The 23535-nt window shown below is 40.3% G+C and overlaps 2 protein-coding genes across 2 annotated transcripts; one reads left to right on the top strand and one right to left on the bottom strand.

Annotated features, from left to right (window-relative positions):
- The first annotated feature begins 3121 nt into the window (after positions 1-3121).
- On the top strand, positions 3122-19374 carry ankha (ANKH inorganic pyrophosphate transport regulator a). Its single transcript, XM_022196270.2, has 12 exons — positions 3122-3728; positions 4949-5165; positions 5350-5468; positions 5704-5787; positions 5876-6046; positions 7448-7582; positions 8275-8367; positions 8458-8550; positions 15605-15734; positions 15857-15980; positions 16168-16267; positions 18477-19374. Exons 1-12 carry the CDS (start codon positions 3633-3635, stop codon positions 18603-18605), a joined length of 1491 nt encoding a protein of 496 aa, XP_022051962.1. The 5' UTR covers positions 3122-3632; the 3' UTR covers positions 18606-19374.
- A 1670-nt stretch (positions 19375-21044) lies between these two features.
- On the bottom strand, positions 21045-23214 carry LOC127531383 (nicotinamide riboside kinase 2-like). Its single transcript, XM_051940576.1, has one exon. It carries the CDS (start codon positions 21967-21969, stop codon positions 21526-21528), a length of 444 nt encoding a protein of 147 aa, XP_051796536.1. The 5' UTR covers positions 21970-23214; the 3' UTR covers positions 21045-21525.
- Positions 23215-23535: the final 321 nt, after the last annotated feature.

Raw genomic sequence — 23535 nt, 5'->3', positions numbered from 1 at the left:
GAAACGATCTCCATTGTTTAAAGAGCTTCCTGTCTGTGACCTCTGACCTTCATTTAGGACTTATTGTAACAAGTACAGCAAAATAAAAACTGCAATTAGTCAGTGCTTCATTCACAAATAGGCCTAACTAATACAAAAACAAGGTATAAAAATGGCTCAAGCAGATAAATAATAGATAAAACACTAGAATAAATTAATAAAACATCAAACCTCACCCTCACACAAGTGTACATATTCACTTCCAACATATTCTCATTATTGCACTTGTGATATTTTGCACTTATTTTATCGTTTTTGACTCTTTTTGTCGGTGTTTTCATAGACCTGATGACAAAGGTTTAAACAGTGAGTGGCTGGGGTGAGAAGTGTCTTTTAGGACGTTCAATCACCTCCTTGGTCTTTGAAGTGTTTGCTGCAATTCTTCCCTCAAAATGGATCCAAACAATGCCAACAAAAGGCCCTCTACAGCCTAACAGAGGCTCGTTATGGTGTCAAACATTCAGGTTTTTCCTTTAGTTTGCCACCCGCCTGTAGCTGAATTTTGGAACAAGTTTCAATTATTTCTTTGCAGGTTGTTCTTCAGAGCTGCAGTCTGACCACTAGAGGGCGAATTATATCACCTGCAAACCCCCAAAGGACAAATAAATCCAATTTGTTTCCCATTGATGGAAACAATAGTTAGAAATCTTGCTTTTTCTACATTATGTCATGCTACTTTTTGTTTCAAAAGCAAGATTTAAGTTCATTTAGAGTAATTTGATTTGATTAATCTAATTTCATTCTATATAAATCTGCTCTAAATGGCCTCTTCAGGGACCCTGCTGCTACATATTGTAGCCAACAGAGTCAACATTTAGGGAGTAACTCTGCATAATTTCACGATTTCCTGCAGTCGGTACTGCCAGCATGTTGTGAAACATCCTCTGAATGTCTGGCAGCTGAATGTTCTCAGAGCATCGATGCCCCGAGTCACCACAAAACCTCAACATGTTGATGAGGATAAATGTTAAAAGCAAACGGCCTCATGGATGAGCGTGACAGTGAGATGTCCTCTAATTTAATCTTCTGATAATGTAAAGCCATTTCTACTGTGGAATGCAATGAAATAAATGTTGCAGGAGGTTTAATAATGTGGGAACATTGTGAGGAAAATGAAGAACAAAAGGATGGTGTTGGTACCAGGTTTAGAGACAACACCTCTGTGCTAAAACTCTCATCTGGAAGCACATTTACTCAAAGGAGGCTCTGACTGTTGCAACGTTTGCTGGTCACAACTCTGTGCTTTGTTATCATGAATCCCACCCACTTAATCAGTACCAGTGCACAAACAGGCTGCACTAAACTTATTGTTTACTTTCAGCAGAGGAACCCCACAAAAGCCCTTTATTGTCCTGGAAAGCCCTGCAGTTAGCGGCGTCAGTAATAAAACTATCCTGACATTATAAAGGGGTTATATTGTAGCTGTAGGATTTAACTCAAAGTGCACTCGCAGGTACGAGCCCCTAAACATCTGACTTTAGTTACGGCTGCAAAGGAAAGCCATGACTGCTCATAAAATACTGTGTCAACTGTTAAAACCACCGCAGAGATGCCCTCAGGCAGCAGGCAGAGACACAAACAACTGTGTTTTGACAGGATGGTGCTCTACCAACTCCTCACATTATTGGTTGAAGTAAGCAAAGGAATTCAGGAATTTCACTAAAAACGAAACAGATACAAACAAACAGACTCTCACGGTGTTTGTTTTCCAAGCTCAAAAATAAACTTTCATGCTCAAGCAAAGGCTGCACAGCACACAGCAGCATGTTTTTAAGCAGTGAGATCACCTTTGATGAAGCCATACAGCACCAGTGTCTCTATGTTGTTGATTTCCAATCAATTAGAGGCTGAATTAATAGGAAATAATAATCAATTATTGGCAAATGTGCTCTTTTAGCTCTTTGTAAACTTGCTGTATCTAATAGCCTACATCTATTATTTTATATTTAGAGAGGTAAAATAGCACATAAATGGATTATTTTTCAAGGGAATACAAATGTTTCTGTACTTTTGTGCCTGTTTGGGGAAATATAAAATGTACCAATATTGCACAATGTCAGCTGGGTAATTCTTTTTTGAGAAAACAATTTTTTAAGTAAATTTTGTTTTTAACAGAATGCAAAAAGAAAAAGCCAACACCAGGCTGTCCAGTAATCAATTTAAAAAAAAATTGTCATGCAACATTTTAATCATTAACATCTTTTTCAGCCATTTTTTCTTCTTTTTCGGCCACAAATTGTATTTTCAGATTTGACACTATGCAACAACACAGAAAACAATAATAGTAGTAGTAGTAGTAATAATAATAATAATAATAATAATAATGATAATGAATAAAAGCAATAAATATTACAATAAAAATGTAAACCCAGAAAATAAGTAAAATCTTTATCTATATGGTTAAAATATTTTTCATGACTTAAAAAAATTGGAATAATTGCATGGATATATTTAACAATTTATGCAGTATTTATTAATATTTACCTATACCTATGTTACTTTTCAAATTTTCTAAATTAAATTAAAATGGCTTTAAATATATATATATATATATATATATATATATATATATATATATATATATATAAAATTAAAAATATATATTTTACTATATTAATTAAAAAAATAAGTGTGAATAAGTGTTTTTTAAATAAAAATTATAGAAAAATATTCTTTTTAAATGGGATCTGCTTTTTTCTTCAGAACAAATTAGAAAATTTATAATTAATGAAAATGTAGTGAATTTGTGTTAAAAGAAACATGAGCTGTTCGTCCACCAGGTGTCAGTATTGAACTACATACTATTACACTAAATCAGGGTTTATGTGTTTATTATGAATGTGATGGCAGTAATCAGAGCAGGGGTGAGTGACATAAGAACATTTATGAGATCAAACTACTCCGCAGTGTGACGCTGTTATGTAAAAATGAATCATGTGATTAAATTACATCAAACCCAGAGTCCACTTTAATGTAGTGTGTGTGTGTGTGTGTGTGTGTTTTGCTCGCATGTCAACACACTCCGCTGCGGGTCGCGTGCGGCCCTAAATGAAGCCCAGGTGGTTCTGACCTGCCGCTGACGTCACGGCCGGGGTGCCAGGCCCACGTGCGGCGGGCTCGAGCCTCTGGGGGGGTCGACGGCAGCCGGATTGCGCAGCTCAGAGGCGCAGTGAGTCCGCAGCGGAGACACCGATCCCAGCCCGCCGCCAGCCCCCCGGATTATAACCAGCAGCCTCACCCGAGCCTCGGCCGACCTTAACCCGGGACGCCTCCCACCGCGGATTCGGCGCCGTTTGATGTCACCTTGCGTCCCCCCTCCCTCCCCCTCCACGATGATTTGCGGGGAAGATGCGCCGCCAGTCTGAAATTTCCGCTGACCTTCGAATCCTCTCAGCAGCACCGAGGCGTTGTGAAGAAGAAGGAGAAGGAGACGGAGGAGGAGAAGCGCCGCCACCGGAGCGCCCCGGTTCACTTTTAATCCGCCTGATCTCGCTAGAAACGCAGGTGCCGTGACCGACTTCTAGCTTTGATTTTCCCTTCAATCAATCAAGACCGAGGCAGATGCCCCTCGCTCTGTCATCCCGGCTTGTACTATGGTGGAGTTTCCATCTCTCAGCCCTTACTGGCCTCTCATCCGCTTTCTGGTGCCTTTGGCGATCACCAATGTTGCCATCGACCTCGGGGAACAGGTAACGGCTCCGCTTTTGTTGCTGTTTTTCACGTTCAGGTCGGTATCAACACGGCTCGGCTCGGCTCTAGCTAGCAGCTTTAGCTAACAGCTGAATTTTGGTTTTTAGCGGCTTTTATTTCTCATTTTCCGCCTCTGGGTGTAAAAGTGTTCGGTGCGTCAGTGACGAGCATCAGTTTTTAATGGCTCCGGAAAGCACCGACACACTTTCACCGGGCTGACACGGAGCCTCTCGGCCCGGTTCGGTCAAATTTCGGGTCGTAGCCGGAGCTAGCTTAGCCGGTATGTGAAGACATCCATTAGGCTTCATATACATTATTTAGGAGCAGAGGAGGCGTATGGAGTCTCTCTCAGATGAAGGCCCTGTTTATTCTGTTTTTACCAAACACTAACGTCGTCACTGCTGTCGTGAACTGCACAGACTGTTAGCAGCACCTGTCAGTGAATCTAAATCATCTGTAACACACAGTAAAACTCAGAATTCACAGCATTTTCTGAGTGTTTGGCTCCAGTTATCATATTTTCCTGTTTGGACATTTCCTGTTTTTTTTTCTTTTTTCTTTTTGAGCCAGATGAGTGGTCTGGTGGCTGCTCAGTACTCAGGGGACTCTGGGCAGATAGTGCGAGTAAAAAAAAACACATTGAGGCTCGGAGATGTCAGGATTAAGCTTATGTAATGGCTCTGTTAGCTGGTATAAATAGCACACCATGCGTCCTGCAAAGGAAAGGGGCAGCTGTAGTAGTCATTTCTGAAGGTAAAAGTGTATTTAGGGAGAAAGGACTGTTGGTTTCTCCTTACTTAGCATTTTACACCAGACAAAGGTCCGATTCTTTTATTGTGTCTGTAAAAACACATGCAGGTAGGGCTGTAACTGAACATTTTTCCCCCTCAAATAGCTGTTTATGCTTTAAAATGTCCAAATATTTTGCACACAATCCACAGATAATCAGTTAAATGTCATAGAGGAATACACAAACCAGACACTATACACATTTTTTCCCTCAAATTACTCAGACCGACAGTGAATTGGTTAATCGCTGTCAGGTGTTCGTTTCAGCTGAGGACAGTTGAGGGCTGTGCTGGAGGAGTATTTTCAGTCCGCTCAGAGATAAACTTGGACTAAATCATGGTCATGTGGGTCAAGCTGAACTTCTCTTTCCCTCTCCTGTGCTGTCTCACCTCTCCCTCTGTTCTCACGCCCTCTGTCACATCTCTTCCAGGCCCTCAACCGGGGCATAGCCACAGTCAAGGAGGATGCCGTGGAAATGCTGGCCAGCTATGGCCTGGCCTACTCCCTGATGAAGTTCTTCACCGGACCCATGAGCGACTTCAAGAATGTGGGCCTGGTGTTTGTCAACAGCAAGCGGGACCGGAGGAAGGCTGTGCTGTGCATGGTGGCGGCCGGGGTCATCGCATTCGTCCTGCATATCTTGATAGGTGTGTGTTTACGGGTTGTTTGTGAGCACATGATGACACGCTGTGCTTAAACCGCGTCCTGTAGAAATGTTTTGGTGTTTGTGGTGAACCAAAAGTTTCACTGCTGCAGCACCTTCTTTCAAAAACAGATCACCGCCTTCACCTCAGCTCACCGGCGTTTTTTTCCCTTCTTTTCTTTCTATAGCTTACACAGATTTAGGATACTACATTATTAATAAGCTCCACCATGTGGATGATTCTGTGGGACACAAGACAAGAAGGGCATTCCTATACCTGGCTGCATTCCCTTTGCTGGATGCAATGGTGAGTATACAGGATTATTCTATCAGATAATTTATCATGCAGGCTTGGATTGGAACACCTGACCGAGAAATAGACGGTTTTTAATCCTCTGTTCGTGCTGTTTTCAAGTGACACTTCCATTATAGAGGCTGTCAGCCAGCTGTGGTTGAGAAAATGGGGCTTTTGTTTTTAGCGTTTGTGCTCTGAGCGCTTTGTGTCTTGGACTAACCTCTCTGTCCATTGTTCTGCTTTGTAGGCATGGATTCATGCAGGGATACTGCTCAAGCACAAGTTCAGCGTCATAGTAGGCTCAGCCTCCATCTCCGATGTTGTGGCCCAGGTAATGAGATCCGTTCACTGGACTCTGGTTCGATACAGAAGAGTTGAATTCGTTCTGAAGCCAGTTTTGCCGTCTCTTATTCCTGCAGATCGTGTTCGTGGCCATTCTGCTCCACAGCAACCTGGAGTGTGTGGAGCCTTTACTCATCCCAATCCTTTCCCTGTATATGGGTGCCTTGGTCCGTTTCAGCATCGTGGGTTTAGGTTACTACTGTAACATTCACGACAACATCCCAGACTCCAGTGGGCTCGATGTGGGGGTACGTGCTGGCCTTTTTCTTGTTGAACTTGTCACAGGAAAGAAAATTAGATGGAATGAAATGAGGATTTTTGTCTAGTTCAGGGGTGTCAAACATAGGGCCCGAGGGCCAAAACCGGTCCTCCAGAAGGTCCAATCCAGCCGGCAGGACGACTTTGTAAAGTGTAAAAATTCCAGAGAAGACATTAACTGCAGATTGTAAATTTGTAATAATGACAAGCTGTTTTGATCATAAAGTAAAATACTAGATTGCTGATTGTTTTGTAATTTTGTGACTCGTTTTTGTAACATTTTGTCTTGTCTTTGTTGTTTTTTGTCTGATGTTTGTCGTCTGTCCCAAGTTTTTGTCGCTTTTTTCTTATTTTTGTCGTTTTCTGTTTCCTTTTTGTCTCACTGGTATTTTTTTGTATATTTTTTGGTTGTTTTGTCATTTTTTTGTCTCATTTCTGTCCATTTTTTTGTCGCTTTGTAATTTTTTTGTCTAGTTTTTGGTCTCTTTTTTGTTTTTTGTGCCATTTGTCTCATTTTTAATTTTTTTGTCTAATTTTTGACATTTAGTCTAATTTTTGTAATATTTTGTCTTGTCTTTGTTTTTTTTGTCTTTTTTGTCTCACTTTTGTCATTTGTCCCCAAGTTTTTGTCGCTTTGTTTCTCATTTTTGTTATGTTCTCGTTTTTGTCTCACTTGTATTTTTGGTTGTTTTGTCATTTTTTTGTGTCATTTCTGTCAATTTTTTGTTGCTTTGTAATTTTTCTGTCTAATAACTTTCTGTCTAATTTTTGGTCTCTTTTGTTTTGTGTCATTTGTCTCATTTTTGTAATATTTTCTCCTGTTTTTGTCTTTTTGTGTGACTTTTGTCGTTTGTCTCATGTTTTGTTTCTCGTTTTTGTCATTTTGTGTTTCCTTTTTGTCTGGCTTGTGTTTTTTGTCATTTTGTTTCTTTTTTTTGTCATTTTTTGTCGTGTGTGTCCATTTTTGTCTCTTTTTGTTTTATGTGGTTTGTCTCATTTTTGTAATATTTTGTCTGTTTTATTTTTGTCCGACTCGTCGTTTTGATTATAAATTACAGGACTGTATTTTTCAGTTCCAGATGAAATGGAATTTATTTTTCTTAATACATTTCAGGTTGTTCATAATGTTTTGTAAAAACAAAATTCTTTAAATGTGAACATTTTCAGAATGTACTTTTTTGCACTAAACGAACTAAATTTGGAGTTGTGGTTATTTCTAGGTTATTATATTGTCATCTTACTAATGTGGCCCCTGAACTAAAATGGGTTTGACACCGCTGGTCTAGTTGAAGTGATCCAAAGGGACAATGTTAGCTGAATTTTGTCATAATAAAATAAGTGCATTCTTCTGGAGCAAGAGGGATTTATCGGGTGTGCTTTGGTGCCTGCAGGGTGATGCCACCATCAAAAAGATGCTGAGTTTCTGGTGGCCCCTGGCCCTCATCCTGGCCACTCAGCGCATCAGTCGACCCATCGTCAACCTCTTTGTTTCTCGCGACCTCAAGGGGACGAGCGACGCCACAGAGGTGGGTGTATGAGGAAACTGAATTCCACCACTCAGTCACTTCTTGCAGTAGCTAACTTCCAAGTTTCATTGAGAAAGAGCGAGGTTTTATTTTCCCATGTAATCTGGCTTTTATTAGTAAAGCTGCCACAAATCACCTAATAGTAATATGAGCAGTATTTGAGACATACAGGACCATTAACAGAGAGTTTACAGCTATGTGGAGCCAGTGGACTAATTTTCCCCTCAAGTTATTGCAGATGAAACGCCAGATGCTAACAGACTCCCTCTGGAGCTTTCTGGCTTACAGAGACCCTAACTACTAGAGACAATACAACGCTGTTTACCAGAATGAACTGGAAATCATTGACAACACTGGCTGCCAGTGGTTTGGGTGATTCACCATGTACATGTGAAACTCAGGGCATGATTACACTGGGTGAAAACATTCCTACATGGCTGCGCTGTTGCTGCGTAAAGCCTGACATGGCCCATTGTTGTCGGGGACACAATAACAAGCGCAAGGCTGTTCTACAATCATAAACTTGTGAAAAAAGGCACACCGCTGGGAAAGCGAGAGTTGCGTGTTGCTTTCATGTCGGCTATTGTTAGGCACTTGTTATTAATTTAGCTGTGTGCGGTGCGAGTGGTATTTGCAGCATTAAAGTGGTGGCGTGCCGATGACTTATGGCTGCCGTGTCTTTGTCATTCCAGGCTGTGGCTGTTCTCACAGCTACATACCCTGTAGGTCACATGCCCTACGGCTGGCTGACTGAGCTGAGGGCAGTGTACCCTGCCTTTGACAAGGTAAACTACACGTTCCCCGCCGGGGTTTACTGAAGTAATAAAGCATGTTGATTTTTGTCCACGTCACTAACGAGCTTCTCTTATTGACAGAACAATCCGAGCAACAAGCTGAATGCTGGCAGCCCCGTCACCAAGTTGCATATTAAAAAGTTTACATTCTGCTGTCTGGCGCTGTCACTCACGGTAAGAGGAGGATGAATCTTTTATTTTTTATTTGTTTTTACATGAATTTTGCAGTTATGCTCCAAAACTGTGGCTTGTTTATGTGGCCGGTGTCAAACGGTCATCTTTGTCGCTAAAATGATCAGACAAGCAACAGAAAATGATCAGATTTACTAATCAGTTTGGTCAAAATGTTTTGCTTCTACCTTCTCAATTATAAAGGATCTGCAGCTCTTTTTCTTTCTTGTGTTCATCAGACAAAACAAGAAATTTAACCCTCGTGTCGTCCTGCGGGCCAAATTGACTCGTTTTATAGTTTGAAAATGTGGGGAAAAAAATATATTTTCACAATGACACTTCTGATGTCTATATTTTCAACATTTTTGGGAAATTTTTGAATATTTTTTTAGTGGAGGAAAAAAAGAAATGGTAAAAAAATGTTTCTTTAAGAACATTCAGAAGAAAAAAAAATCAACCAAAATCCAGCGAATTTCACTGGATTTTTTTTTTATTTTTTTTTTTTGTGAATGTTCTTCAAGAAAATATTGGAAGTTTTACTGATATATATGCAATCACTTTAGATATTTTTAGGATTTTTGGGCAGATTTTTACTAATTTCTTGAAAATATTTGCAAGAATTTCCTTGTCAAATTTGTGGGATTTTTTAAAATAAAACTTTTAAGGGAAACTTTTCAGGAATTATTGGAATTTTCTTCCTGAAGGTTTTTGCAAATTTTTAGAAATTTGGGGAATTTTTTTGCTGAATTTTTGGATTTCTTTCAGGAAAGGAAACAATATTTTTTGGTGCCCGTAAATGAAGACATCAGGAGGGTTAAAGACGTGAGGCCAATTCAACATACTCAGTAAAAGGTTGCTAAAATAAGAAAAAAAGTTCCTCTTTTGTAGTTCCAGGTGTTACTGTATGTGAGTGTTTGGGGACACTGTATCCTCCCATTGTTACCTGATACAGTGTTCATGCAGTTCCGGTGTCATAATGTTCAGCCCCACTCCTGCACAGTATTAGTTTACAGTCTAAGGTGTCCATCTCTGCCACAGCTGTTCAGTAATGTCCTAACCTCGTATCCGAAGCAATTATTTTTGTTTCTACAACACAAAAACCCACTTTCACTGCAGAAACGTGTCTCTTCATGGCAGTAATTGCATTCCGGCTTGTTTTCGGGCTGTTGAACATGGCGATGTAAATTAGATTCAAAGTGTAAAAGCAGCTCATCAGCACACAGAGCATGTTTCCACGAATACAAAACTGGCATGTGCTTTGTTTACCTTTTTGCACTAATCCTGCTCCATGGCAGATGAGAACATAATGTATGTGGGCCAGAGTTCATCCCTGAGACTGACTGAACCGGTCCGGTGTTATGCAGAAACAGGTTTGACACAGTTTTTTGCAAAACTCTCTGAAGGCAGCACTGTCAGAGGTTTTCTACTAAATCATCTCTGGACCTGACAGAACAAATATTTAAAGTTCTTAAAGAAGATTACATGTTTAGGATAATTGCCGTTACTGTACACAAGTGATGCGGGCTCACGGTTAGCTGTGGGCGGACTGAATGTACTTTTCCTGTGTTGGTTTCAGGTTGCAGGCAGAGAGGGAGACGCATTAGGGTGGAATTCGTCAAGAGGCAGAAGGGATTTTATCCCTTCCGACACTCCCACCCATGCTTAATAAAACAGGCATTCACATAAAACATATTGTTAGCAGATTCCAAAAGCCCCCTTACAGGTATATTACTCTGCTAAGTGCTGCAGTCACATTGTGTACACTGCTGTTGAGGGATGTTGGTGTTTTTTTCAGCTAAATTCTGGGATAATTAGGCCAGTAGATCAGCAAGAACACAGTGTGACCCAGTCTTTCTCATCGCATCTGCCTTCCAGTGAGCGTTGATGTAACGAGCGATTCTTCTGTCAGCTGCCTTTGCCCCAGTTTGCTGTCTCAACTGCTCGGATAAGAAAAACAGGAAGTTTGTGGCAAAGGTTGGGTCTTTTAGGAGGAGGAGGAGGAGGAGAATGGCACACCAGATGTGGAATCCCAAAGTTGTAAACATGTACACGAGGGTGTGTGCAGGCGGATAGGTACAGGCTGCAAACAAAACAAGCCCTCGTGCTCGGACTTGTTCTGGGTTCACATCAGGGAAGGGCAGCGTCAGAAAAACAGCAGAGGAGGAAGTGCATTTCAGCAGAGACACGATCTGTAACAAATCAATCCAGCAGTGAGTGTGAATGCGTCACCTTGTTTAGAGAAACCACGGCTGAGTCAGGGGAGACGGCGGCTTCAGCTTGAGCCCTAAAAATTAGTTATTGCTAATGTAATGATAGCTGGTGAGGTGATACTGAATGAAATCATCAGCTACAAGTAATGTGTTCTTAACCCTCGAGTCGTCCTGTGGGTCAAAATTAACCCGTTTGAAAGTGTGGAAAAAATATGTATTTTCACAGTGAAACTTCTGATGTCCACATTTTCAACATTTTTGGGAAATCTTTGAACATTTTTTGGTGGAAAAAATGAAATGTTAAAAATGTGTCTTTAAGAACATTCACATAAAACTTATGTGAATGTTCTTAAAGAAAATGAGAAGTTTTACTGATATATATGTAATCACTTTGGATAGTTTTGATTTTTTTGGAAGATTTTTACTCATTTTTTGAAAATATTTACTAGAATTTTCTTGCCAAATTTGGGGGATTTTTAAAAAAAAATAAAACTTTGAAGGAATTATTGGAATTTTCTTCCTGAAGGTTTTGCAAATTTTCAGGAATTTGGGGAATTTTTTTTCCGAATTTTTTGATTTTTTTCAGACAGGGAAACAGTATTTTTTGCTCTCCGTAAATGAGGACAACAGGAGGGTTAAATGCAAAGTGCCAGATATCCAGCGGCTGAAACGTTGACGAGTAAATCATCAGCATGTTGCTCACAGCTGAAACTAAATCAGCAACACTTCAGGAGTCAGTGAATCCTGCAGAAGTGCTCCTTAAACTGGAGTATGACGAACACTTGCAGCTTTTAGCAACAGATTGAGTCACATGCAGCAAGACTTTGATGAGCATCAAGCATTAAAACATCCAGCAGCACCTTCAGGAAACTCCTTTTCTGGATCTCAATGCAAAAACAAACAAAGTGATGTTTAATTCAGGCTCAGATCAGACACTTTGAACACGTGTTGACGCCCACCGACGTTCTGATCGCACAAGTTTTTTTGTGAATGTTCTCAAAGAAAATATTAGAAGTTTTACTAATATATGTAATTGCTTTAGATATTTTTAGGATTTTTTTGGGAAGATTTTTACTCATTTTTTGAAAATATTTACAAGAATTTTCTTGACAAATTTGTGGGATTTTTTTAAAATAAAACTTTTAAGGGAAACTTAAGGAATTATTGGAATTTTCTTCCCGAAGGTTTTGTAAATTTTCAGAAATGTATTGAATTTTTTTTGATGAATTCTTAGATTTTTTTCAGACAGGGAAACAATATTTTTGTTGCCTGTAAATGAGCACAACAGGAGGGTTAAAGTTACAAACTACCTCTAAGGCTGTGGGGCAATTCATCAAGAGTGAGATGATGAAAATAGTGTATATCTGTCTAGTATTGTGCCTTATCAAATCTCATTTCCTCTTTTTTTCTATTATTTTTTTAGTTAATTTCTGTGGCCGAGCCTTTTGTCCAAAGTAAATTAATCCAGTCGACCAAAGAGAGGCCTTTGAGATGAAGCGTTCCACCTCTCATAACTGCCACAATCTTGATGAAACATAGAAAATTGCATTTTCTGATGATAAATGGGGACAGATAAGAAGATGGAGGGGCTCTGCTGGTCATTTATCTGCACATCATCCAGAGTAAAAGCCGCTCTGTAGAAACAGCTGGTTAGTGGAAAACTAGTGGAGTGACGGGTTGTTTGTGGCTCTTTAAGACCAGCTGTACGGCTGCATATTTGTAGAAATGTTTCCTAACGTGCAGGTGCTACAGAAGTGAAGTGGACAGATGAGGATGTGCCTCAGATGAGACATAATTGTGATGCTATATAGTGAGAAGCGACATGATGGATGAAGCGTCCTCAGCGGAAGTTAGTCTGTCATCAGTCGCAAGGTCTAGATTTGTCGCTGAGCCGAGCCGAATGCTGACGTCGCACAGAACAGACGGACTGACCGGATTCATCGTCTGTGAGACTGAGCTTTATCGGTATGACGGATAGAGCTGCTGTAAAGGAAAATGTGAGGAGTATTAGATCCTTACGGTTTCCCCCTGTGTTTAGGAAGTGACCCCAGGGCTTTTTTCTCCTCATCACGCCGTTTTTTTTTAACCACCGAGGTCAGACAAGAGTTTGGTGGTTCATTGTGTTAAAGGCTGCCGACAAGTTCAGCAAAAGGAGAAGAGTTGTTGCTGAGGCCAGTGTTTCTATCAACAACAGCAGTGACCTTGCAGTGGAATGACTGGTCTGGAGCCAGACGGGGAGAGTTTTGTTTTGGGTTTTTTTCTTTTGGGAAAGGAAATCTGACACTTGAGTGAACATTTTTCATTCTTAAACTGTAGATATATAGAGAGAGCAGCCTGCAGCTTTGAACTTGAGACGGCTTTTTGAGTGGCTGTTAAAACAATACAGTTACCAGGATGAGTCTGTGATGCTGTGGAATGTGTTTTTTTTTATTTCTGATATGACATTAAATGTTTGTTAATCAAGGAAACTTTTCTATTGGATGTAGACTGCAGGTGAAGACAAGCCTGAAATTATTCATACCCCTAGCAAATTTTGACTTAAAGTTATTTTTAAATGTTAACAAAAGCTGATAAATTATTTTTTCCACAATGGTGCCTCTTGTACATCATCTTATCTTTTGGGAAACACCTGTGTCATTTCCAATCAATAAAAAACTTTCTAGTTGAATAAAAGTAACTTTAAGTCAAATTTGCTAGGGGTATGAATAGTTTCAGGCTTGACTGTATAAGGCAGCATAAACCTTCATTGAAGTGGCTTCGTTAAATGTTTTACACATTGTTAATTAAGACAGAACTTTTCAGCATCTTTCGTTCAGTGCTGATGGGCTGCAAGTCATGATGTGGAACCAGAGTGTTCAAAAGCTGTGGGACTACTTGAGAGAAGCCAAAGTTGTGTGTTTTCAAATTAATTTATTTTGAAGAGAATTGACAAAACACCAAAAAAAAAGCAAAACAGAATTCATCAGGTGGTTATCAAAAATGAGAACTAGTTCTCAACTGACTTAGCTGGTAAAATAAAGGTAAAATAAATCAATTGGGAAACATGCTGAACGTAGGATGCAATAAACAGCCAGTCAGATTGTCATGTTCTGGTTCGATAGCGAGATTTCCAGTGGGTGGAAATGATATTTCATGCTGAACTATGAGTGTTTTCAGAACATGTTCGGGTTAAAATGTGGGCTACCATGTAAACGTGTGACAGAGGGAAGTCATCAGCTGACAGGAGGTTCAGCCACTAGAATGACTGGAAGCTGTTAGGATTACGTTGCTGTTTTGCATTAGAGCCAGATTTGAAGGATGAGGAGTAGCAGGCTTTTAATTACTTCCAGACTCTGAACTAATAGCTACTTAAGCCTTCCTGAAGACCTGAGGGAAGCAAGATCCTATCAGTTAAACCTGGCTTGTAATAGATTTTTATGTGTCGATTTACTCATACGTTTTAGCCCGTTCTATCTCTTTTGTACACTTATTTAAAAATATTATTGTCTAGTTTTGCTACACTGACTTGTCGTCTTGTCCTGCCTCTGGTGTTTCCTCATTGCAAATTTATGGGATTTATTTCTGAAAGCGATTCCTCAGTGTGTGCTCAGTCCCTGTGTTGATCGAGGCCTCCGTTTCTAACTGATTTATTGCTCTGTGTGTGGCTGGAAAGTGCAGTACAAATAAAATGTGACTCAAGAAATGATGCAGTGATGAGGGAAGATACAGAGAACTGTGGACAAGATGATGACATGAGGAGGGCTGAGTGTGACGGCTGATGCTGCAGCGCTGCCCTTTATTTAACCCTCGAGTCGTCCTGAGGGTCAAAATTGACCGTTTTGAAGTTTGAAAATGTGGAGAAAAAAATTCACAGTGAAACTTCTGATGTCCACATTTTCAACATTTTTTGGTGGAAAAAAGAAATTTTAGTAATGTTTTTTTTAAGAACATTCACCTAAAAATCAACCAAAGTCCGGCGAATTTTGATTTTGGTTGATTTTTATGTGAATGTTCTGACAGAAAATATTAGAAGTTTTACTGATATATATGTAATCGTTTTAGATATATTTAGGATATTTTTGGAAGATTTTTACTTTTTTTCTTTTTAATATTTACAAGAATTTTCTTGCCAAATTTGGGAGATTTTTTTAAGGTCAAATTTTTAAGGAATTATTGGAATTTTCTTCCTGAAGGTTTTGCAAATTTTCAGAAATTTGGGGAATTTTTTTGCTGAATTTTTTGGATTTTTTTTCAGACAGGGAAACAGTATTTTTTTGCTCTCCGTAAATGAGGACAACAGGAGGGTTAAATGCAAAATGCCAGATATCCAGCGGCTGAAACGTTGACGATCAAATCATCAGCGTGTTGCTCACAGCTGAAACTAAATCAGCAACACTTCAGGAGTCAGTGAATCCTGCAGAAGTGCTCCTTAAACTGGAGTATGACGAACACTTGCAGCTTTTAGCAACAGATTGAGTCACATGCATCAAGCATTAAAACATCCAGCAGCACCTTCAGGAAACTCCTTTTCTGGATCTCAATGCAAAAACAAACAAAGTGATGTTTAATTCAGGCTCAGATCAGACACTTTGAACACGTGTTGACGCCCACCGACGTTCTGATCGCACGCCATTAGCTTTGAGAGTCTATGGCGATGCTGCACGTGCCTCGCCAACTGCTTCCAGAAACAATAACATTGTCCGTCATGTGTTTGTCCCCTCGCTGGCTTTATGTGAGCTTCAAAGGCTCGCATTCAGCCCCCAAACCCTTGAGCTAATGAAGTAATGAAATCCAATGAGGCGCGACCGACGATTCTATTGTGATGCAGCGAACGCAACCAAATTAATTTGCTTTTTTGTTCGTTCCAGCTTTGCTTTGTGGTGTTTTGGACGCCTCATGTGTCCGAGAAGATCCTGGTTGATGTCATTGGGGTGGAGTACGCTTTCGCTGAGCTGTGCGTGGTCCCGCTCAGAATCTTCTCCTTTTTTCCTTTGCCAGGTAAGACGGGCGATTATTGTTGGACATCAGAGTCCAGCTGGATTCTGTTTCCTTCCTGCTGTAGCTTTAACTGCAGCTCTGACCAGTGGGGTGATGTTTCCTCTTTTTGTGTGTGTTTGCAGTGACTGTTCGGGCTCATTTGACTGGGTGGCTCATGACCCTGAAAAAGACCTTTGTGTTGGCCCCCAGCTCGGTTCTCCGCATCATTGTCCTCATCACCAGTCTGGTTGTGCTGCCTTATATGGGGTAAGTCAACACTTCAGAGAGCACTGAGGACCACACAGGTCAGCGCTGTGACTCAGGATTACTGCAGTGTAGTACAGAGCTGTGGCACAAATGATTTCCTGTTCTAACACAGAATCATGACAGATTCACCTCTACACAAAACAATGAATTTAAAGGCTTTACTTTAGCGCTCTCCTTTGTGTTTCAGGGTTCACGGGGCCACACTCGGGGTTGGATCCCTCTTAGCCGGGTTCATAGGGGAGTCAACAATGGTTGCCATAGCAGCCTGCTATGTTTATCGACAACAGGTGAGAATACCTGGGTCCATGCAAACATGACAATACACACCTTAGTATGTGGCTCAGTAACCAGCCTTTTTGATAGCTGTGAATCAGAAATAATTCATCTGTTTAGTGCGAATAAGGAAAGTAATGAACATCGACTTTTTTCTTTACAGCTAGTTTATATTTAGGCTGTGAAAACCCTATACGTGGCCATCTATAATGCTTAAAATCGCATTTAAAGGATAAAAATGGCATCACACAGACCATAAAGAGCAGCTTGAACAATGTGCTTCCTGTTCTGTAACTCTGTGTCTCTGATTGTCAGAACAGTTTTTTTCTCCATTTATTTCACAAACGCGTCCATTGAAAGGAAAGTCATTTTCACAAAAACTGCCTTGTTACTTCCAACAGACTGTTCAAGCGACAAGCAGAACCATTTTCATGCAGAATGTTAGTCATTACTGTTTTATGCCGTATTCTATTCAGGCCTTTGTGAGGTTCTCATAAAGAACAAGATTTCAAAGCTCAAGAAACTTCAAATGGATCCTCCATTGTCCCAAAATAACTCATTTTTTGACAGTTTTGTATTTGGGTACAACCTGCACCTTCTTAACTACTTTTCACCACTTTTTAAAGATTCACTGAACAGTTTCGGAAATATGTGTTTTTTTCATAATTTAACTTATTTTATTGAGCTGCAACCATCAAACTGTTAGCTTAGCATAAAACACTGGAAACAAAAGGAAACAGCTAGCCTTCCCCTGTTGAAAGTGAACAAAATCTGCCTAGCAACATCTTTACACCTTACAAATTGATACGTTGCAGTTAGTTTAAACGAAAGACACTTGTGCTTCAAACAAAAAGGATGCGTACCCAATGAAGGATCTAGGATCCCTGACCATCACTATACACACCAGTGAGCAGTGGTTCCCAACACGTCTCTGGGGCTCATTGGATGGAAACCTCCCTTCAACGGTGTGTCACCTATTTAGTCCCACAACACCTCCAGGAGGCGAGGCGGTGAACTCTGGTGTCCCAGTTCACACTGCTCCTACACAATCCAAACAGCACTGCCACGTTCATCTGACCCAGGCCCGTTTAGGAGATGCACCAGGTAGTGACCAGTGCTAACATACCAGTTAGCTAGTCCAAGATGCTGAATACCTAGTGCCAACTGCTAAAAAGTAACAAAGAAACTATATTTAAACCCCTCTAAATGCTAATGCTAGCTGCAAGACTACTACCCTGTCCAAAGCAAACTTACCACAGACAAAGAAACTGTACAAGCCAGCTCACCAAATTTGCTAGTGCTGCATGTTAATGCTAACTGCTAATTGCTAAAATACATTACTACTTCAGCCAAGCTCACCACAGACGGAGACTATACAAGCAGACTTCATCTAGGATGCACGTACCAATTGCTAATGCTACCTAACAAGAAAAACAAACAAACAGGAAACAAAAAAAGACAAAGACACAGCCTCTACCTTACACCACAGACTTACCTGAGATGGCCACATGGTCCCAGAGAGGCTCTAACAGGCCCCGCCCCCACCTTATCTACACTTCCTGTTCCTGATCTCTGCCCATTGGGAGAGGCAAAAGAAGGCGAGGAAAGCTTAAGCTTGAACATGAAGCAAAATGACAATAACATGAGACAAACAACAAAAGTCAGACAAAAAAAACATCAAAGTATCACAAAAATGAGACACAAAATGGCAAAAGAACCACGAGCAATCTAGTATTTTACTTTATGATCAAAACAAATTGTCAAGGTCTACAAATTATTTTAAATTTATACTTTTAGAAATTTACAATTTGCAGTTAATGTCTTCTCTGTAATTTTTACTCTTTACAAAGTCAACTTGAGGGCCACATTGGACCCTCTGGAGGGCCGATTTTGGCCCGCGGGCCGCATGTTTGACACCCCTGTACTAGAGGAACCACCTGTGTGCATATTTGAGTTTTTTTTTTTTTTTTTACTTTAAAGCTCCCCAAATGAAGTGATGTTCCTCTAAAGCCCCCCTCTTCTAATGTGTTCTCTGTTCTAATTTGTAATAAGTTAGTATTAGAATTGGTTCTTATGGTTCTTAAGTTCAGGATGCTCTGTTTTGTTGTATGTTGACATGAGGACTGGATTACTCACAGACTGTCTTCTTTTTAGATTAGCATCATTAATCTTTTCAGTTCCAGCTCACAGAATGTTCTTTTCTTCCTCTCTGCTCTGCCACAGAAAAACAGCGAGATGTCCAACGAGCTGGTGGTGGAGGGCGAGGACTCGGCCCCGATGAGCGAGGTCTGCTCCAGGACTCAGATGGACGCCATCGAGGAGCTCCAGGAGGAGGAGGAGGAGCAGGAGTGACCCGGCAGCAGGGAGGGAGGGGAGGTGAAGCCGACCTCTACGTGGAACTTTGCTGAAGAGGAGACCGCCGGGTGTTTCGGTGCTGGAGAGGGGAGGGAGGACCTGAGAGTGGTTTGGTTTCAGAGGTTCTCCTGACAGAACTGAGGTCTTCGTCACGTCGACCGACACCATTAAAACGCACACTGTAAAGAAAGCCATGCACCTCCAAGTGTTCATCCATCTGTGTAAATACGTCTTCCGACCTTTTCAACGGTTCTCATAGTTCTGCATCATCATCACATCAGCGGGTGTATTAACAGTTTTCATGTGTTTACCGGTAAACAAGGGAAAAATCGACACGGGAGAAGCTCTTCCTCCTCAGCGGCAAGAATGACACGTCTCGAGTGGTAGTGGAGTTGCCAAAATACCGAGTTCATTATGTTATTTTATCCAGATTAAGCGGCAAGGCCTTGCTTGAATTCAAATATAGACATGTTGTGGGACTTGTTGGGTTGTGCAATCGTATTTTACATACAACGGTGTACAGATTATTGTCGTTTTCTATAGGTAATGCATTGTGTATATTTAATTGCCCAGAGGGGTCGGGAATCCCTCGTTATATCACTGCGTGTTACAGAATACAGTTATGATTGTTCACTTTCCATGCAGTCTGGGAGTCGATCTACTTTTGTTTTGCCAAGCATTTCCCTGGTAGTATTCAGGCTGTCGTATGTACTGTATATACTGTATAGGCATTCTTATTTGGCAAAATAAATTGCTTTATTATTAACCCCTTTTGCTCAACTGGAATTGGATTTACCCCCTCGCTTTTGGGGGTAGGGCTGCAGCTAACATTTTTATTCATTCAGGAGTTATTTTCCCAAATAACTGATGAGTTGTTTTACCGATAAAATGTCAGAAAATAGTGAAAAATGGCCAAGAGTACGGCTCGATTGTCTTCATCTACAACCCAAACCTGTTCAATTTACTATTTAAAAAGCAAAAGTAAGAATATTTGTCCTCCTTTTTTAAAAAAAAAAATGACTCCATTAAAAATTTAATAGCTCACAGCTGATCAAATCATCATTGCAGCTCTAGTTTGAGGTCCAATAACCACTGAAATATTAACCAGTTTTTAACAAATTGTAGGAAATTACTCAACCTGCTTCCCTCTGCCACAAACTGAGCTTTTGTTGCACATTTGTTGAAGGTGGCAAAGTACAAAATAGGCAACACTGCCCTGTTATTACAGCAAAAACTGAAATATTTCACTTTTTTATGCAATAGGAATCTGTCTGAACAAACATCGTCCTTTTGTTTGCCAAAAAAAGTTGTTCTCACGCTAAAAAATCTGCAGTATGTCTGCCGACATTTTTTTATGTTTTGTCAAACCGCGATGAGGTTTGGCTCCTCGTTAGATCTCTTACAGACAAAATGTCATAAAACTCAAAACAACAAACAAAAATGGTCTCTGTTGGGATTTGGGAGGAGGGAAGGAAGACCGCTGACCAGAGGTGGATCCAGATTAATTTTAGTGGAGGGGCCACCGAAAAGTTGGAAGAAAAAATGAAAGCTGCTACCGACCTCTCGCTTTTACAAAGTATTTTTCATGTTTGTTTGTTTTTGTCTCTTTAACCCAATAGGAAAGCTGTACGTGACCTTTTCATTTTGGACTGTTAACATTCAAATTATGATGGACTTGTTTCCTTGTTTATGTGAATTAGAGCATTGTTAGCTGCAGCATCTGCTTAAGCTTAACAACCATATCCTGAGGGCAATTAAGTGAGAAATATTGTGCAAGAACAGCACGAAATACAACCCTGTGGATTTCCACTTCTTAGGATGTTTACTGACAATTATCACACCTAAAATAAGAAATAATGTTCTGTACTTTTAGCAACTAGTTCTCAGCTGTAAGCCATAAACATCACAGGGTTCTGTATGCTGATCAGTCTAAATCAAAATGAGTTCTACCCAATACACAGTGACCAACAACAATCTGTACCCTTGATCTGTGGTGAAATAATCCAAAATGTTCTGTGCAGTAATGTAAATTTTAAAATACTGTAAGTAGCATTCTATACATTTAATAGCAAACCTGAGAACAATATTAAACATTAGCAATACTCCATATTCTTAAATCAAATACAATAAGCCACACTCTATATCAGGGGTCACCAACTATATTTGCCAGAGGGCCAGAATTTTACCGGACAGTCACTTTGGGGGCCGGACCCTCAAACAAAAATTAAATAAAAATCGAATTTTGGCATAACATTATTATTTGATGTTTATTTTTTATATTTTTTCCATTTCATTACAAAACTGAAGGCATTTTTAGCCTTTATGAGTCAGTGCTCCTATCACCTGTACCACAGTCAACCACTAGGAGTGATAGAGATATTTTGCCTCATCTCAAGTCAACTTTATTCACAGAGCACTTGAAAAAGAAGCACCGCAGAAGTGACAGGAAAAGGCCTCTTAACACGGGTAAAATGGCACTCTCTAAGGCCACGAAACGAAAAGTTGATGTGGAAAACAGATCCTTTAATAATGACTGGACTGACTGCTTTAATAGTGTGGACCACATGATATTTTCTCTTTGATCCTCACAATTTTGGAATCCAGTCGCGGGCCGGATTGGACGGTTCGGCGGGCCGTATTCGGCCCGCCAGTTGATGATCACTGCTCTATATATTTAACAATAAACCTGAAAACAATAATAAACAGCAGCAATACTCCATATTATTAAATCATTTAATAGTGCACAGCATCATCATAGTGTTCTGCATAGAAATCACAAAAAGCTGCTCTCAAGAATCTTTCCCAGTGAGCAGATGTTCTTGTGTTGCAGGTCCATGGTCCAGACGTGGCCATCGAACAGGCCGGAGGGGTTTGCCACCGTCTAATTCCTAGAGCACCTCCTCTTTTTGGATTCTACTTATGGGATGGAGATAAAGTAACGCTGGTTAAGCACGTCCATCAAAGGCCTGTAGGTGTGAAGCAGGAAGCCCTCCACAATGAGGACGTGAGTCTCCTCCTTCTCCTTGTGGTCGGACTTCGGGACGATCTCTGTGTCCAGGGTGTTCTTAACGCCATGAGACTTCTCAAACTTCACCGGGTTCTCCAGCCATGCGTAGATCCTGCTCATGGTGTTCATGTCCAGAGCAGTGATGACATCGTACTCCTTAAAGCCATCTTCACCAACTTCAGTCTGATCTCGGGGCTTGAAGAAGTCATCCTGATGGACCACGCAGCAGTTGGGCAGGTTCTTGATCAGGCGGTTGGTGAGGGTGGTTTTCCCTCCATCGGTTATGCTGCCGATGCCGATGATGTATTTCATGCTCTTGGATCGGTCAAAGCTCAGAATAAGAGGCAAAATCATTTATTCATTTATTATTTTATTAGTCCTTCAGTGTCTGTTGGTCCAATCAGCCCAAGGACTGAATTACTGAACTGAAAAGTGATTAAAACAAGACAATGGACAGTAAAACTGTCTGTGGAAAATATGCTGCTGCTCCACCGATTAATACTAACAAACTCAAACAAACTCGTGGAAGTGTTGCTTTTAGTGATTTTTAATAAACAGCAAATTTGAGGCTTTAATTTTTCTGGAAGAAAAAGGAAACGTTGCTTATCCGTAGTTTCACTAACTTTACTCTAGCTGCACTTTCACCATGTTCAGATAGATCATTTTTTTATATTAAAATAGCAGCACTTCCTTTGTATATTTGGTCGGTTCTTATGTTGCTGCTGTTTCATTGCAATTATATTTGTCAAGCCCAAACGAAAAATTAATCCATATTGTAGCTACATGGCGTGACCGGAAGTTGGCCGACCTAGCGGAAGTGCTAATGAGGTCTGCTCTGGCACGGATTGTTGTTGTCACACATGTAGCTTTGAAAATAAATCCTGTCCAAGACACAGAGCTGTAGCTCCGTTTCAGTGTGAGCTCTAATGTCTCTGTGTGACTGTGTCTGACTTCCTGTAATAAAACCTCCTGTTCCCTGGGAGCTGCAGCCATCGGTATATATCTTATCTACCTACTGATTCATATCTGTGCTTACTTATCTGGTCCGATGCAGTCTCCATGATGACGTTTCACGAGTACTGAGAAACGACCATTGTCTTCTTACCACAAAGGTACAAAGCTGCTCGTCTTTTCCTCCGGCATTAGTAAACCTCTTCAAAGTTTCTTCAAATCCAAACAAAATACAATCAAAAGATCAAACTAACGTCATTGGTGCATTCGGGTGCAGTCAGACAACGGAGTTCCGTTCAGGAACGTCGGAAATCGGAGTATCAGTAATGTAAATTTCCAACGAAAATTTTGAGGGGGCACACGAGGTGGCCACTCAGATCACGGGGTGGGGGTGGGGTCACTGCCCCCCTGTCCCCCACGGAAGATCCGCCACTGCTACTGACACCGAACAGGCAAGTTTTGCAGCTCGAGTCTGAAACTCATCACCAGTCAGCAACAATGTCAGAAAAAATTAGAAAATTCAAGTATGAACCTAATAACACAATGTTAAACTCTCCTGTTGTCCTCACTTATAGGCACCAAAAATATTGTTTCATTGTCTGAAAAAAATCCAAATATTCAGCAAAAAAATTCCCCAAATTTCTGAAAAGTTCAATTTTCCCTTGAAAGTTTTTTTTTAAAATCCCCCAAATTTGGCAAGAAAATTCTTGTAAATATTTTCAAAAAATGAGTAAAAATCGTCCAAAAAATCCTAAAAATATCTCAATTACTTACACATCAGTAAAACTTTTAATATTTTCTTTAAGAACACTCACAAAAAATCTTTTTTGTGAATGTTCTTAAGAAACATGTTTAACATTTTTTTTCCACCAAAAAATGTTGAAAATGTGGACATCAGAAGTTTCACTATGAAAATATTTTTTTTCCACATTTTCAAACTTTAAAACGAGTCAATTTTGACCCGCAGAG

Source organism: Acanthochromis polyacanthus, chromosome 20, assembly GCF_021347895.1.
Source record: "Acanthochromis polyacanthus isolate Apoly-LR-REF ecotype Palm Island chromosome 20, KAUST_Apoly_ChrSc, whole genome shotgun sequence".
NCBI classification, from domain to species: domain Eukaryota; kingdom Metazoa; phylum Chordata; class Actinopteri; family Pomacentridae; genus Acanthochromis; species Acanthochromis polyacanthus.
The sequence above is the reverse complement of the archived record's forward strand: the minus strand, read 5'-3'. Positions and strand labels throughout refer to the sequence as shown.